This window comes from Amphiura filiformis, chromosome 7 (assembly GCF_039555335.1).
Source record: "Amphiura filiformis chromosome 7, Afil_fr2py, whole genome shotgun sequence".
NCBI lineage: Eukaryota > Metazoa > Echinodermata > Ophiuroidea > Amphilepidida > Amphiuridae > Amphiura > Amphiura filiformis.
Genome location: NC_092634.1, coordinates 17,631,787 through 17,645,491, shown reverse-complemented (window position 1 = coordinate 17,645,491; position 13,705 = coordinate 17,631,787). Strand labels below are relative to the sequence as shown.

The following is a 13,705-nucleotide window of genomic DNA, read 5'->3' as shown; positions in this document are numbered from 1 at the left end:
TAACATGATCCAAGGGGTCGAACATGAATTATTCATAGGGATCGATAACTGGCCTCACTTTCTAGCTAGTAAACCAGCGGAATTTTTCATAGGTTTTGCGTTGCTAATAGAACAACCGTGAATTTAGTGTCACCCCCCTTGGTGTTAGGCGGCTTTTATTTGCACAATGGGGCGCTCAAAACACCAGGTTGGTGCTAGCGGCTCCCCAAAGATGGCCGACCAAATCCTGACCATGACTTGGCTCGTTGAATTCGTCTATAACCTATATGTTTAAAATTCAATAGGGCTACCAACTACTCATGTGGTCCAATGGATTAGCGGTCTGGACTTGGAGAGTCTGTATGCAGCTGAGGCGTGGATTCGAGGCCCACCTCTGCCAAACTGAAGTTCACTATTTTTTTTAAATTTCATATATGTGATGCGATCAAGCAAAATCAGTCGGAACTCGGAAATATTAAATTTTCAGTTTCTTATAGGATATTGAAAAACATTTACAAAGGTGCATTTAGCAGAAAACCGCATTGAAATTGAACAACCAGTTCCAAAGATATGAATAGTTAAAGAGTTTCCAAAACAATAGGAAACAAAAGGAAATATCCCCTTTGTTTGGCTATATCTCAGAATCAATATTTCCGAGTTCCGACTGATTTGGCTTGATCGCATCACATATTTCATGGGAAGCACGGTGGCCCAATGGTTAGGGCTATATCAATAAACCTAGAACCAACCCCTAGATTTTTTACCCGTTACAAAAAAAACCACGCACGCGTTTACTCCCAAACGACCTAATCTAATCGTAGACCCATCCTTTTATGAAAAGTTGTACCACAGGACCTTACCGGCGGTAGGACCGGTCGTCAAAGATGACCATAGAGGGGGGGAGATCCACCATTGGTTTCTACAGCAATGATTTTCATTTCCCTCCTGTGAAATTATTCCAAGAGCTACTAACTTTTTACTTGTTAGTTAGGTTGAAATAGTCATTTCCGTTTATCATGTTTATATTGAAGAAAAAAATTCGGTGAAAATCGCATTTTTTAGATTTTTTGCCTGTACTTTTGTACATAGCCAGCATTTCCCAAAATTGCATGGGTGCCATATCACCTAATGACGTCATATCGGCATTAATGTGGGACATATTTAAATACTTATTGTGGTATCACTGGATAGAGGAGACCCATGGTACCAAATATAACGGTATATGTCATTTATAACTGAAAATTAGGGGGGGGGGGGGTGAGGGGTTGCAACAACATCACACCCCCCCCTTCGTAGTCCGTGTTACAAAATATGGCTCAGTAGTTCGGTTAATGTAAAAATTAGCTTGGAATCTCTTGACCTTCATATTTAAATGATTTTTTGAAAATTGACTTAGATTTGACCTCAATTAATTCAATGACGTGCAGCACAATGTGGGCTTTTTACTGCATCACAAAAAGATGCACCAACAAGATCCCAATTTTATTTTGGGCCTAAGAGTATGTCTATTTTTAATCATATACTAATTCCGCCATGCCCAAATATATTTTATATATGAAATCGTGTAAAAACAGACCCCTTGTAACAGAGGCTATTTTAGAAGAAAAAAGTCACTGCACGTAAGCAAACGTAAAATCTAACAGATCAGCTAGCGGAGACAAGCTTGAGGGGAAGGGGTTGCTGGGAGAGGGGTTGTATCCCCTCGAGTTCTTTTACAAATCACGCGTTAAAATCACGCATTTTACTGACTCATTTTGACGTTAAGGGCTGAGATATAATAGCACATTACTCAGCAATACCAAATTGCATTCTGAGTGCGAGGAATAGCCTTAACTGATATCAAATAAGGTTGAATTTTTGATATTTGCGATATAATACAAATTTTATGACAAATTATTAAAAAATGATATTTTTGACATTTAACACTCCTCGAAGTAAAGTTTATCAATCAAGTGATATGCACTTAAAGTTTAAATTGTCTGGTTCACTAATGTATTTCACTAATTCATTTAATTGACTTGTCATTATTTTTAATTACCTACAGCTCCATGAAAGTACACACTAGGATCATTAATGTCATTAAGCTTATGGTATTGATGGTATTGATATGCAAAAAGAATACAAACTCTGCAAAAATGCATAAAATGCACACAGGTGCCGATGATGGCACGAAATTAATATCTGCAAAATGTAATAATAATAAAAATTCCTTTTGATTTACTTTGAAAAGTCATTCTATTAATATAAAATGTCATTCTATTTAATTGAATTGTCATTTTTGATAACTCCATAAAAGTACACAGAACCTCTTTATTAAATGTTGAATGAAATGCTCACGTGTCCCTACCATCTCCGTCCCTGTCGCACAGTAGCGTAAAGTTATCAAAATGTGATTCAAAAGTGCATTTAAGTTGTCGGCAAATTGCATAAAAAGTTGCATACAAATTTCATTACAAAATATTAAACACACTCTTCATGAACTAAATGTCTATAGCAAAGAGCTTTTATAAACATTATCAAGTTGCCCCCGTTACCAGGTCTGCATGCCATACAGGTGTGCACTTACTTTTTTTTATTGGTGTCCCCGGTTGCATATCAGCGGCGATGAGCGGCGATGCATATATCGCCCCTCATGAAAATGTTCCTGATGGTCAAAATTTTTGGCCTGTTTTACTGGGACAATTGCGCACGAAGCGCGCAAAACCTTTCCATTTTACACTATTTTAGCACAAACAAAGGTGATATGTTGTGGTAATTTGCAACATTACACTTTTTTTGCCCCTAAATAAGGTGTTTAACGTTCTAAAAAAGAAGATGCACACGGCCATTCGGGACCATTTTGTGTCCGGTAGGTGGAGCTGCCCCACGCATGTTGCGGATTTTCTCGTCCAGAGGCTTTCCCCCACGAGTGACCGAAAAATTGGGAGTAAAGGGCGTTACCAGAGGCGTTGTGAGGCAATATTTGCTTGATTTCCCCTGCCAATTGAATGTTTGACTGATCACAAACTATAGAATATAGGATTTCCCAACTAGATTAGTCTTACTTTGTGGAGGAACTTCTTTAATTTCTTAGTCATTTTCGGGCTGAAACTACAATGCTGGCCATAAATGTTGTTATCAAATACCCGGTACACTATAGGCCTATACATTGTCTTACAGGAATTTAATAGATGGTGCATTTTAATAAATAAATAGATTAACACGGGTAATGGACGAGAAATATTTGGCAATACCGGATTTACCACAGAGCCAGTGAATAAAGAAATTAATTAAAATAAATGAGAAAATGAAAGCAAGGACATTTGATGAAGTATTGTTTTAGAATGCGAAGGAGTCCTACATGTTATCCTGGCCCAGGACACTGATTAATGTAAATTCGACCCATAGTTATTTTATCTACTTTTGCCAGCATTCAACCTGTTCAATGTGATTCATGCCTATTTTAAATAAAATTCCGAAATCTGAAGTATCAACGTTGTATCGTGCACAAATTATGATCCGAGACTATTTCATTTGACACGGTTGTATGGATTTCAAAAGATCGGTCCTATAATAGATATCGATTAGAGAATTACAGCAAGAGGCTTTGAAGATGCCGTAATCCTCTTGACCATCAACCAATCAGATAGACATATTTCAGAAATATTTTCGTATAGTTGAAACTCTTTAAATAAAGCCACGAACACACCACTCCACGCCATACATAAATTCTGCCAGTCACATTTCCCCAATATGAAATTTTTAAAAGTAAAATTTCAATTTTAATTTTACTTCATTAAAGTTTGGCGGAGGCGGGGTTCGAACTCACGGCGGCGGCGGACTGCTTTGGATATACTATGAACCCAGCGCCTTAGACCACTCAGCCATTTGTCTTCTTGGAATTCATTTGAAACTTATTTGAAGGTATAATCGCAACTTCAACATAGGCCTACCACGTGACAAGCAAAGACAGAAAACGTACCATATTTTGGAATTTTATTTGCCTAAAAACATTTATGTGTATTATTAGCGCTCAATTAAGTTAACTGCGTGTTTTATACAAAAAAAATCCAATAATAAACAGTGATAACTGGGCGTCTGTATGGACAATACATTATATCGATTTTGACACGTGCTTGTGTGTCAGTACATTTCCATGGTCAGTAAAATACTATAGAGGAAAACCTACCATTTTCTTGTATCACGTTCGATGTTTTTATCAATTACATAAAAATTCCATTTTAGACCCCAAATGTTTTTTCAGGAAATAAAAGATTAGATTACCATAAAAACGAAACAGTAATCTTTTGCCGGGTCTAATGTAATATTCACATAGGATTTTCAACGTTTTTCTATCCTTATTTTTGCTCAATTAAAAAAATATTTTGGCGTATATAAAATTGAAATAAAATTCTCTGCTTCTTAAACGACATCAAATGTGCCACAATTGGATATCACGAATCGTTATATATGATGTGCAGTTAATATTCATATTTTCTTTTATGCAGAGGATGCTTCAGTTTTGACAGGAAAAATATTTTCTTGAAAACCCTCTCACTCGGTTATTTTAAAAAGGTAACCACGCTTCCTAGAATGTGCAATAAATTAGCATTAAAATTTTTCTTATTCTAACAGCAAGCGTTTCTAGAATGTATTTTGGCGAAATGTGGTGTGAGCCACGAAGGGGCGGTTATGCTAATACGATTTCAGTCAAATATTGGTGCAAATATACGATTTCGGTCAACTATTTGGCTATTCTTTGCCCAAAATTATGAAATGTATATTAGTAATAACTCTTAGGAGGGTTTTCGAGTAATTTTAACGAAATAATGAGGTAAAAAAAAAGAAAACCCGCTTACAATTTTGGACGCTTAACTGTGGTGTTCTAGGGGAATTAAAATATCACAATATTAACATGTTTAATTCAAAATCGTTGGCCTACAAGCACATGTTAAATGGCTCGATCCACATTAGGTATAAGTTGGGACATTTTGTCAGATTGTGTGAACATTACAAATACAAACAATAAGGTTGAAAAAGAAATAGCCATTTAAAAGATCGTCTATTTGTAGCTTTATGACACTGAATAGACCAAATATCTGCCTTTGACGAAAAAAATGTTTTCCATGCTGATTTGTTTTTGTAACGAGTATGTCATTTCAAAAAGAAAGAAAAAAGGCGGATACGATATTACTTTTTAAACACTCAACGCATTACTATTAATATGCCTATAATTATAATTATAATGTTATACTTGATTAGATAACAATTAGCCATGTGTTTGATAATTACAGAAAATAAAACATGCAAAATTGCTTCTCAAAGCAAATTAAATTACCTGGAATATGATTGTATGGTGTTAAAGTATGCAGTTTAAAGTGAATTGTAAAAAAAAGGAAAAAAGAAATAGACCTCTTGCATTATATGACCCCTGGGGTCACTGTTATTAAATTTGCTCCTCCACCCCTCCACCCCGCAAATTATGCTAATTATATGCCAATTATTCAAATGTTAATAATTTTGTACAACATTTATTATGCTTACTGTATTGGTCTCATCACAAGCTTTAATTTGACACCAAATTTAACTACATAGGCTGTAGGCCTATATTATGAACCCCAAAATGTCGCGCGCATCATACATCTCCACCTACTGGCCCAACTTAAAACTTATTTATTGACTTATTTATTTCTTTATTAAGGCAGCTGTGTACTCTAGACATTGTTTCTTTCGCAAAATTGAGTTTGTTTGATATGTTTGTACTTTGTTATGTTTTTTATAAATACAAGGAATGAAAACCCAGATTTGTAAACTCCAACTGCAATATTTTAAGGACTTTATTTCACTATTCCACTCGTGTTTGAAATTGAAAAGGAAAGAAAATCTTTGTTGTACCAGCAGGGTACACGCGCACAACAACGCATCGCGTTGCGTATCGCGCAATTTGTTAACGCACAAATACGCTACGCATACGCGATGCTTATCTGCATGCGCGGCGCATCTTATGGAAACACCACGGAAGCACAAAAACCTAGTGGTCAAATGGCTCCGTTTTAGCTGATAAAATGTGGGGTTTTTCAAGTTCTTTCCCCCGATTTAAATATCAAGTTATGAATGGATTTCGCTCAAACTTCTCAAGGGGCCGTGGATTTACCCGATGTTTATGTAACGTAAGGTAGAAAAATAAAAACTGCTGCATTCTCCTGCGAGATTCGATGAAAGTGCAAAATGTGACCACTTTAAACTTCAACGGCCATTATATCAATGTTCATTTTCTCGGTAAAATGACGATTTAGGTACACGATAACTCAATAAATACAGCATCTATAGGTAAGAAAATATGATCATCGTAAAAAGCATGATCGACTCAAGAAACGGTTTTCTCATTTTTTTTATATTTTGGTCTATTTCCAATTTTAGGCATCATTTTGTGCAAATAGGAATTTGTGAATTTCAAACAGTTCCATTTGATGCCCTATATAGTCAATATCTCAAAAAATAAGGCCAATATCAAAAAAATTAAAAAAACGTTTTTGGAATGGAGCCTCAAGATTGAGCTAAAAACAAAATAAAATATTTTGGAAAGAGTGTTTTTTTGTTATGATGTACCTAACAAATATTGCCAAAAACTCACTTTTTGTGATTTTCTTCATAATTGTTGTTTTTACCCCAAATCTGTATTTATATTAAGATTTATTGATGTCTTGCCTTCATAAAAATGTATACTTTTATTGTCTTGCGCGAATAATTACAAAGTTATTGCACTTTTACTACATGCATGTCTGAGAGTACACAGCCTCATTAACTTATTAATTTATTTATACATTTTTATTTTACAGACATTAAATCATGACAGAAGTTCAATAGAGGCCTTGCATGTGACGTATCATCCCGTAAATATGGCGGACTACTCAAATGCATTCAACAAAAGCATGATTGCAATCTACCGTGACAGTTCGTCTCACACACATAACCCTGCACTACGATCAAATAGGTTGATGACAACATTTGATTGAATGGACTGCACTCCGCCATAACTACGGTGAAGGACACCGGCTCAAATCCTTTGTTTGGAGCCAATTGATAATTTCATGCAGGGCCTCTATATTGAGTTTACCTATTATTGTATAAATTATCTAAATTTTGCTTACCTAGGTCAACGGGCAATACTTGTTAAAAGTCGGGCAACGCTGTGAATTGAAGAAATATATCTTTCTCCGGTTCATAGTTTTATATTCGAAGCCGCATATATTTTGACGACCAAAAAGTATTCGAAGCCGAATATTCGCCTTCGAATATACCACGCACGATGCAGTCAAAATCGATATTATGTACTGTGTGCAGCACAATACACGTATTGTTGTATTTCTATGCTATACCCGAGAAATGTTGGAGTTGCCTATAGACGAATCCAAATACACGCATTCCTACACCTGACTAGCAGCCTTTAGTTGGGTAGCCGTCGGCTACAATGCACTCAAAATGTGAAATGATTCGGCCTTGGCGGAAATTTTAAACTGCATTCCATCACCCGTTTTACACCTTCCGCGAAAACACAGGTAGACAAAAGAATAACACAATACAGTTCCTTCGACAAAACACACAGCATGGTCTATTCGTTGTTGAAGTGACATAATAATCGGATTAACTATACGCGGTATCTATGCATTGATGTACTTGCGAACAAAAGGATTATGTATATGAATAGATGCGACGGGATTACCTGCGGAATTATCTCCATTTATATATATTATTAGCTATTATTCTATTAACCCTCCTCGGCTTTTATTTGCACAATCGGACGCTCAAAACACCAGGTTGGTGCTAGCGGCTACCCAAAGATGTCCGACCAAATCCTGACCATGACTTGGCTACTTGGATTCGTCTATAGACGAATCCAAATCCACGCATTCCTACACCTGACTAGCAGCCTTTAGTTGGGTACCCGTCGGCTACAATGCACCCAAAATGTGAAATGATTCGGCCTTGGCGGAAATTTTAAACTGCATTCCATCACCCGTTTTACACCTTCCGCGAAAACACAGGTATATACAAACGAATGATTAAAGTTTACAACACAATAGGCCCCACAGTTCCTTTCGGCAAAACACACAGCTTCTACGTGGTCTATTCGCTGTTGAAGTGACATAATAATCGGATTAACTACACGCGGTATCTATGCATTGAACCATATCATTCTGATCACTCGCAGCTGTACGATAAGTATATTTGAAAAAAAGCGGTATTGTATTCAATCTATGATTGCAGACATATATATACACAGGTGATGAGTGCAACCTGCTTGTAGTGCTTGTACCAGAATATCTTGATTATCAGGCTTCAGGAAACCACCGAAAATACAGAAAAAACTAAATAAAAATGATCAATAATCATCACTTCTCTGAAAAAATGCTAACAATCATAAACTTATAGGCCTATATTTACAAAAAAAAAATACTTTCCAACAAATTGTCTATAGAAACATTGGAAATATTTCCAATTCCAGCGTGCAAATTGATCAACCATGGCGGTCTTATACACCATATCAAACGCTACAAATGGATGTATTTAACTGCGAACAAAAGGACTATGTATGAATAGATGCGACGGGATTACCTGCGGAATTATCTCTATTGTATATATTATTCTATTAACGATTAACCTTCCTCGTCCTAGCACCTTCTCTAGGTGTTAGCATAGAACAATACCTGGAAGCGGCAGCTTTAATTAGCATGAACCCGCATTGATATGTAAATAGCGTATTGTTATTTAAATTTGTGCCCAGACGTATTGAGGGCGACAGTCATGTTGGCCAGACGGAGAATGCCTGGATCCCGGGGCCTGGATATGCCGGGCATGTCAAATTGCTGAGTGAAGGCTGATAATCACTTTTCTGTATAGGTAATAAGCTAGTATATTTCGTGTACCAGTTGGTTATAACAAAAAATTAGTATCATATTAAATATATTAAGTGTATAAACTTTGAAATTTACATGAATTTGAAGAGCAGAGCTTCGAAATCTACCTAGGTCAGGTGGTGTGAAATTCTGCTGCACGACCCCCTCTGGCGTGGTAGAATTATATTCATAAAACATTGAATTTAACAGATATCATGGGCAGCCAACCACGATTTATCAGCATTTAAAATATATGTTAATTAACAAAGATAAATAATAAAGAGTACAAATGGCAATTAACTAGTAAACAAGCCTGAAATCTTAAAATGTTGCCACGTGATTTCCCGAACACATGGTATGTCAACATGTGACCACTATTCAGATTTACTGTAAATATGTGGAGTATTGTTGCACGGCTTGCACATACACTGTGCATTTCTTTACCTCCGTATAAAATCAATAATTCATGCTGGGAGCCAAGTAACATTCTGTCTGCTTAGTGCAGATTGGTATTTAATTTTACTTGAGAGCATAATAGAAATACATAAGACGAATAAGGCGCCATGATGGAAGGTCAGGTCGGGCATCAAAGGTTATTGTAACTCAAATACTACTTGTATTTCACACCTTGCCTCTGTCACATATTTCCTTCATATTATTGACAGCAAGTCCTAATTTTGACTTTGCTATTGCAAAATGACATTTCATATCAAATTAGTAGACTTTCTTTGAAAAAACATATCACTGGTGCCTGATGGGAATACCCGTCCGCCATTTCATTAAACTGGATCGTTTTCGCCTGGTTTGTGCCCAGATGTATTGGGGCGCGCTATACTCTTATTGCACAGGTAAAGTTCGCAGAACTAACAACGTTGTTATTTGCCAATATCAATTAACATGATCCAAGGGGTCGAACATGAATTATTCATAACGGATCGATAACTGGCCTCACTTTCTAGCTAGTAAACCAGCGGAATTTTTCATAGGTTTTGCGTTGCTAATAGAACAACCGTGAATTTAGTGTCACCCCTTGGTGTTAGGCGACTTTTATTTGCACAATGGGGCGCTCAAAACACCAGGTTGGTGCTAGCGGCTACCCAAAGATGGCCGACCAAATCCTGACCATGACTTGGCTCGTTGGATTCGTCTATAACCTATATGTTTAAAATTCAATAGGGCTACCAACAACTCATGTGGTCCAATAGATTAGCGGTCTGGACTTGGAGATTCTGTATGCAGCTGAGGCGTGGGTTCGAGGCCCACCTCTGCCAAACTGAAGTTCACTTATTTTTTTAAATTTCATATTTGGAAAATGGGACTGGGCAATTTATGCTGGACATAGGCAAAATTCGGCACAAAGTATGCGCCCATTATGATTCCAAGTAGCTTTTTATCTACCAGTTCAACAATCAAGCTGAGCCGTAGCGATAGCCTACTGCAAAGCTTCCATCAAAATGTTAGCCGCTATTTAGACTACCCCGTAGTCCACTTGCCCATTGTGCATACTCTGGATATTGTATTTAAGTTTAAAACTCTCATTTAATTAATGTGTGCACAATTGATAGATTTTCACATCTGATCAGTCACCCTACTCCCTCTGTTTGTTAGCTTCCCAGTTTTCGGGGTTCGCTATCAATAAACTGGTAGATTCCAAAATCAGAATTGTTCAGTATTAAAGTGAGCCGTTATAATTATGCAAGATAATGTTGCATTCAATTACTTTTATTGTCACTAATCGTCTGATATTTTTAACTCTTTATGACCATTTTACTATTGAATACTTTAATTTTAATAAACATCAGTATAATTTTGAGTTCAACGAAATGGGTTCATCATGATTATTAAATAACATATTTTTAATAAAATTCGACTATGGCATAGTCTAGCCGCTATTAGGCTTACGGGTACGGATGGCGGATATTTTCTAAAGAAGCCTAACCTTACACGTCTAGATGCAATCTTAGACGTTTAAGATGCAATCTTATCGGACGTTTAAAGGAGGTCTCCGGCAATCACGACATTATGCCTTATATATAAGAAAAATAATTATCAAGCACGAATCACATGGTTTTATTTAAAACAAACTCAGAGTGACCATAAAAACGAATAAAAACATCAGTCTCTCAGCACGCGATATTCAAAATTCCCGGGCGCTGAGATTGTCGAGTGCAATGACGTCTCAGTAATACAACGAAGGCTGACGACAATGGAACACAAGTAACCATTACGTCACTGCACTTAGACAATTTCGGCGCGGGAATTTTGAATATCGCGTGTTGAGAGCCGACTGTTTTTATTCGTTTTAATGATCAATATGAGTTTGTTTCAAATAAAACCATGTGATTTATGTTTGATAATTATTTTCTAACATATAAGGCATAATGTTATGATTGCCGGAGACCCCTTTAAGATGCAATCTTAGAGGAAAAATAAATTCATCAGCACGGGGACTTGAACCCACAGAAATTCATAGTCCAGCGCACTCAACTCGCGCAATTCCTTGATAAAGTGGCTATAATTATAATTTTATGCAATAAGGTGATTGCAATCGCGTCCGCACAATGGCTCTTAGAATAAACGAGCATATCGGTTCTGAAATTTCAGACACACCGATGACGAACCTCGTTTTTGCAATACTAGCTTCAATTTTTGAGTGAGAATTACTAGTAAATGGAATAGCGAGCGCCAGAAAGTTGAGAAATAATGTAGGTGGTTAAGTGTTATTAACATTCCGTAAAATAACATGGAACACGTTTATGATCTTGAGAACTTGGTACGAAAGAAGGATGAAAACGAAGGATTTTCAAACGGCGGATTCTGACAATTTGTATAAACATACAAAAATAATGTAAGCTACATCCAACGCACCAACATTCCTCTCATTGGGTTATTTAATTGATGAAAAAACTTGGTTTTAGAGAACAACTTTATACGGTTTTATACGTTTTTTTATACGTTTCTTGCTGTATCATAAGTTTTCTCATTTGTCATAATACGCTTTACCTTACGGATGGACATCAACCAAATCTTAACTCTGTTCTATGATCAGAAAGGTCTGAGCTGATACTAGACATGTTAGAACTCACGTTAATACATAACGAAAAAGGAATATATATTGAAATTGCCATGAATTTTTTTTTTTTTTTTTAAATGAAATGCTTACAATCACTGCAAAAAAAATTTACTCAACATTGAGTAAAAAGGTCACAACAGTTGAGTAAAAAATTACTCAACATTGAGCTCATATAGGTCACAACTCAACAAATGAGTAAAAAATTACTCAACATTGAGCTCATGTTGAGTAATATTTCACTCATTTGTTGAGTTGTGACCTATATATATGAGCTCAATGTTGAGTAATTTTGTACTCAAATGTTTTACTCAACTGTTGAATTGTGACCTTTTACTCAATATTTTTTGCAGTGACGTTGAATACCCTTTCTCTGGGTTAACACGGGTTAACATGGTTATTAAGATTGCGCTTTACATTATGCTATTTTCTTTCGTATAGGCAAACGAAAACAGCAAATGCACACCGGCCAGTGTAGCACCACCACCGTGTAGCCTATTCTACGAACTTGTCACGGCCAAAATTATTTATCGTGAAGAACTAAAACTACTCCTTATCTGTTGATCACGGCAACTATATAGATCATCCTGCAACACCAATTTAGTTCAATAGCATGTTATGTTAGCATCAGGGTTGTGAATTAACTGTGTCGTTGTCCCATTTTCAATACCATGGATATCTCTGGAAAAGTTGGATTGATTACAGGTGGAGCGGACGGTATCGGAAAAGTCCTGGTGGAAAATCTCCTCAAGAAAGGAGCCAAGGTAAATGATAAAATAAGGGCAATCCTCGTGATTTAGTCCAGAGTTCGGTGTATTATTAATAGCGCTATGTGCACATGCATGCCAGTATTATAGCCAGTAACTGTTGAATTAAAATAAATAAAATAAATGTTGGTGTATATAATACAGCGCCTTTCACATGAACATGTACCAAAGCGCTTTACATTTATTCCGCTATCGTTATAATATGTCAGCTGCCATACAATGCCCAAGGCATGCTCATACCTTTGGGCGGCGCTCAATGGACAATATTCATAACAGCTCCCCATTTCACCCCTGGGTAGAGAGAAGCAAGTAAGGTAAAGCGCCTTGCCCAAGAGCACAACACGATAGCACCGCCGGGGCTCGAACTCGCAACCCACTGATTACAAGGCAGAGCCTGTACCGCTGCGCCAACGTGCCCTACAAATGGTCCCCTTTTTTATTTTTTATTTTTCTCATAAACATGCCACATGTATTATCTTCAAGTTTTTCACTTTGATAATACAGGGTGTTACGATAGTCGATTTCAATGAGACAAAAGGACAGGAAACGTGTAATGAATTTCAAGAAATTTACGGAGAGGGTCGAGTTCTTTTCTGCAAGGCAAATGTAACGAGCAAGGAGGATCTACAAGGTGAGAAGGCCCCTGACTACATGTAGAATTAAGAAAGCTATTATATTATACTTCCCAGCAAACATAATAACGTTTTGCAGAAAATGTTGATATTATATAAATGGTATAAAACGTTTTAATATTATCAAAAAAGTTTTTGAAAACTTGCCGCAAAACATTCTACCATAATGTTATTTAAGTGTTGACTAAATAGTTTGCAAAAATGTTAGCCTAAAAATATTTTACAACAACATTTTGATGACATTTTAAGAAGCTGTTGTAGTGGGTTTTTTTCGTATAAAACGTTTTCAAAACGTTTTTCATTACATAATATAATTACAATTATATAACCCGATATTTTCCGCCTGTTTCGAAGGTAACGAAACATCCAACATAATCATGA

The 13,705-nt window shown here is 36.4% G+C and overlaps 1 protein-coding gene across 1 annotated transcript in view; it reads left to right on the top strand.

Annotated features, from left to right (window-relative positions):
* The first annotated feature begins 12,369 nt into the window (after positions 1 to 12,369).
* Positions 12,370 to 13,705, top strand: part of LOC140157687 (15-hydroxyprostaglandin dehydrogenase [NAD(+)]-like) — a 4,999-nt gene continuing 3,663 nt past the window's right edge. The window contains exons 1-2 of the mRNA XM_072180927.1: positions 12,370 to 12,689; positions 13,197 to 13,323. Coding sequence (XP_072037028.1) covers positions 12,597 to 12,689; positions 13,197 to 13,323 — 220 coding nt within the window. The 5' untranslated portion in view covers positions 12,370 to 12,596. The remainder of the gene's footprint in view (positions 12,690 to 13,196; positions 13,324 to 13,705) is intronic.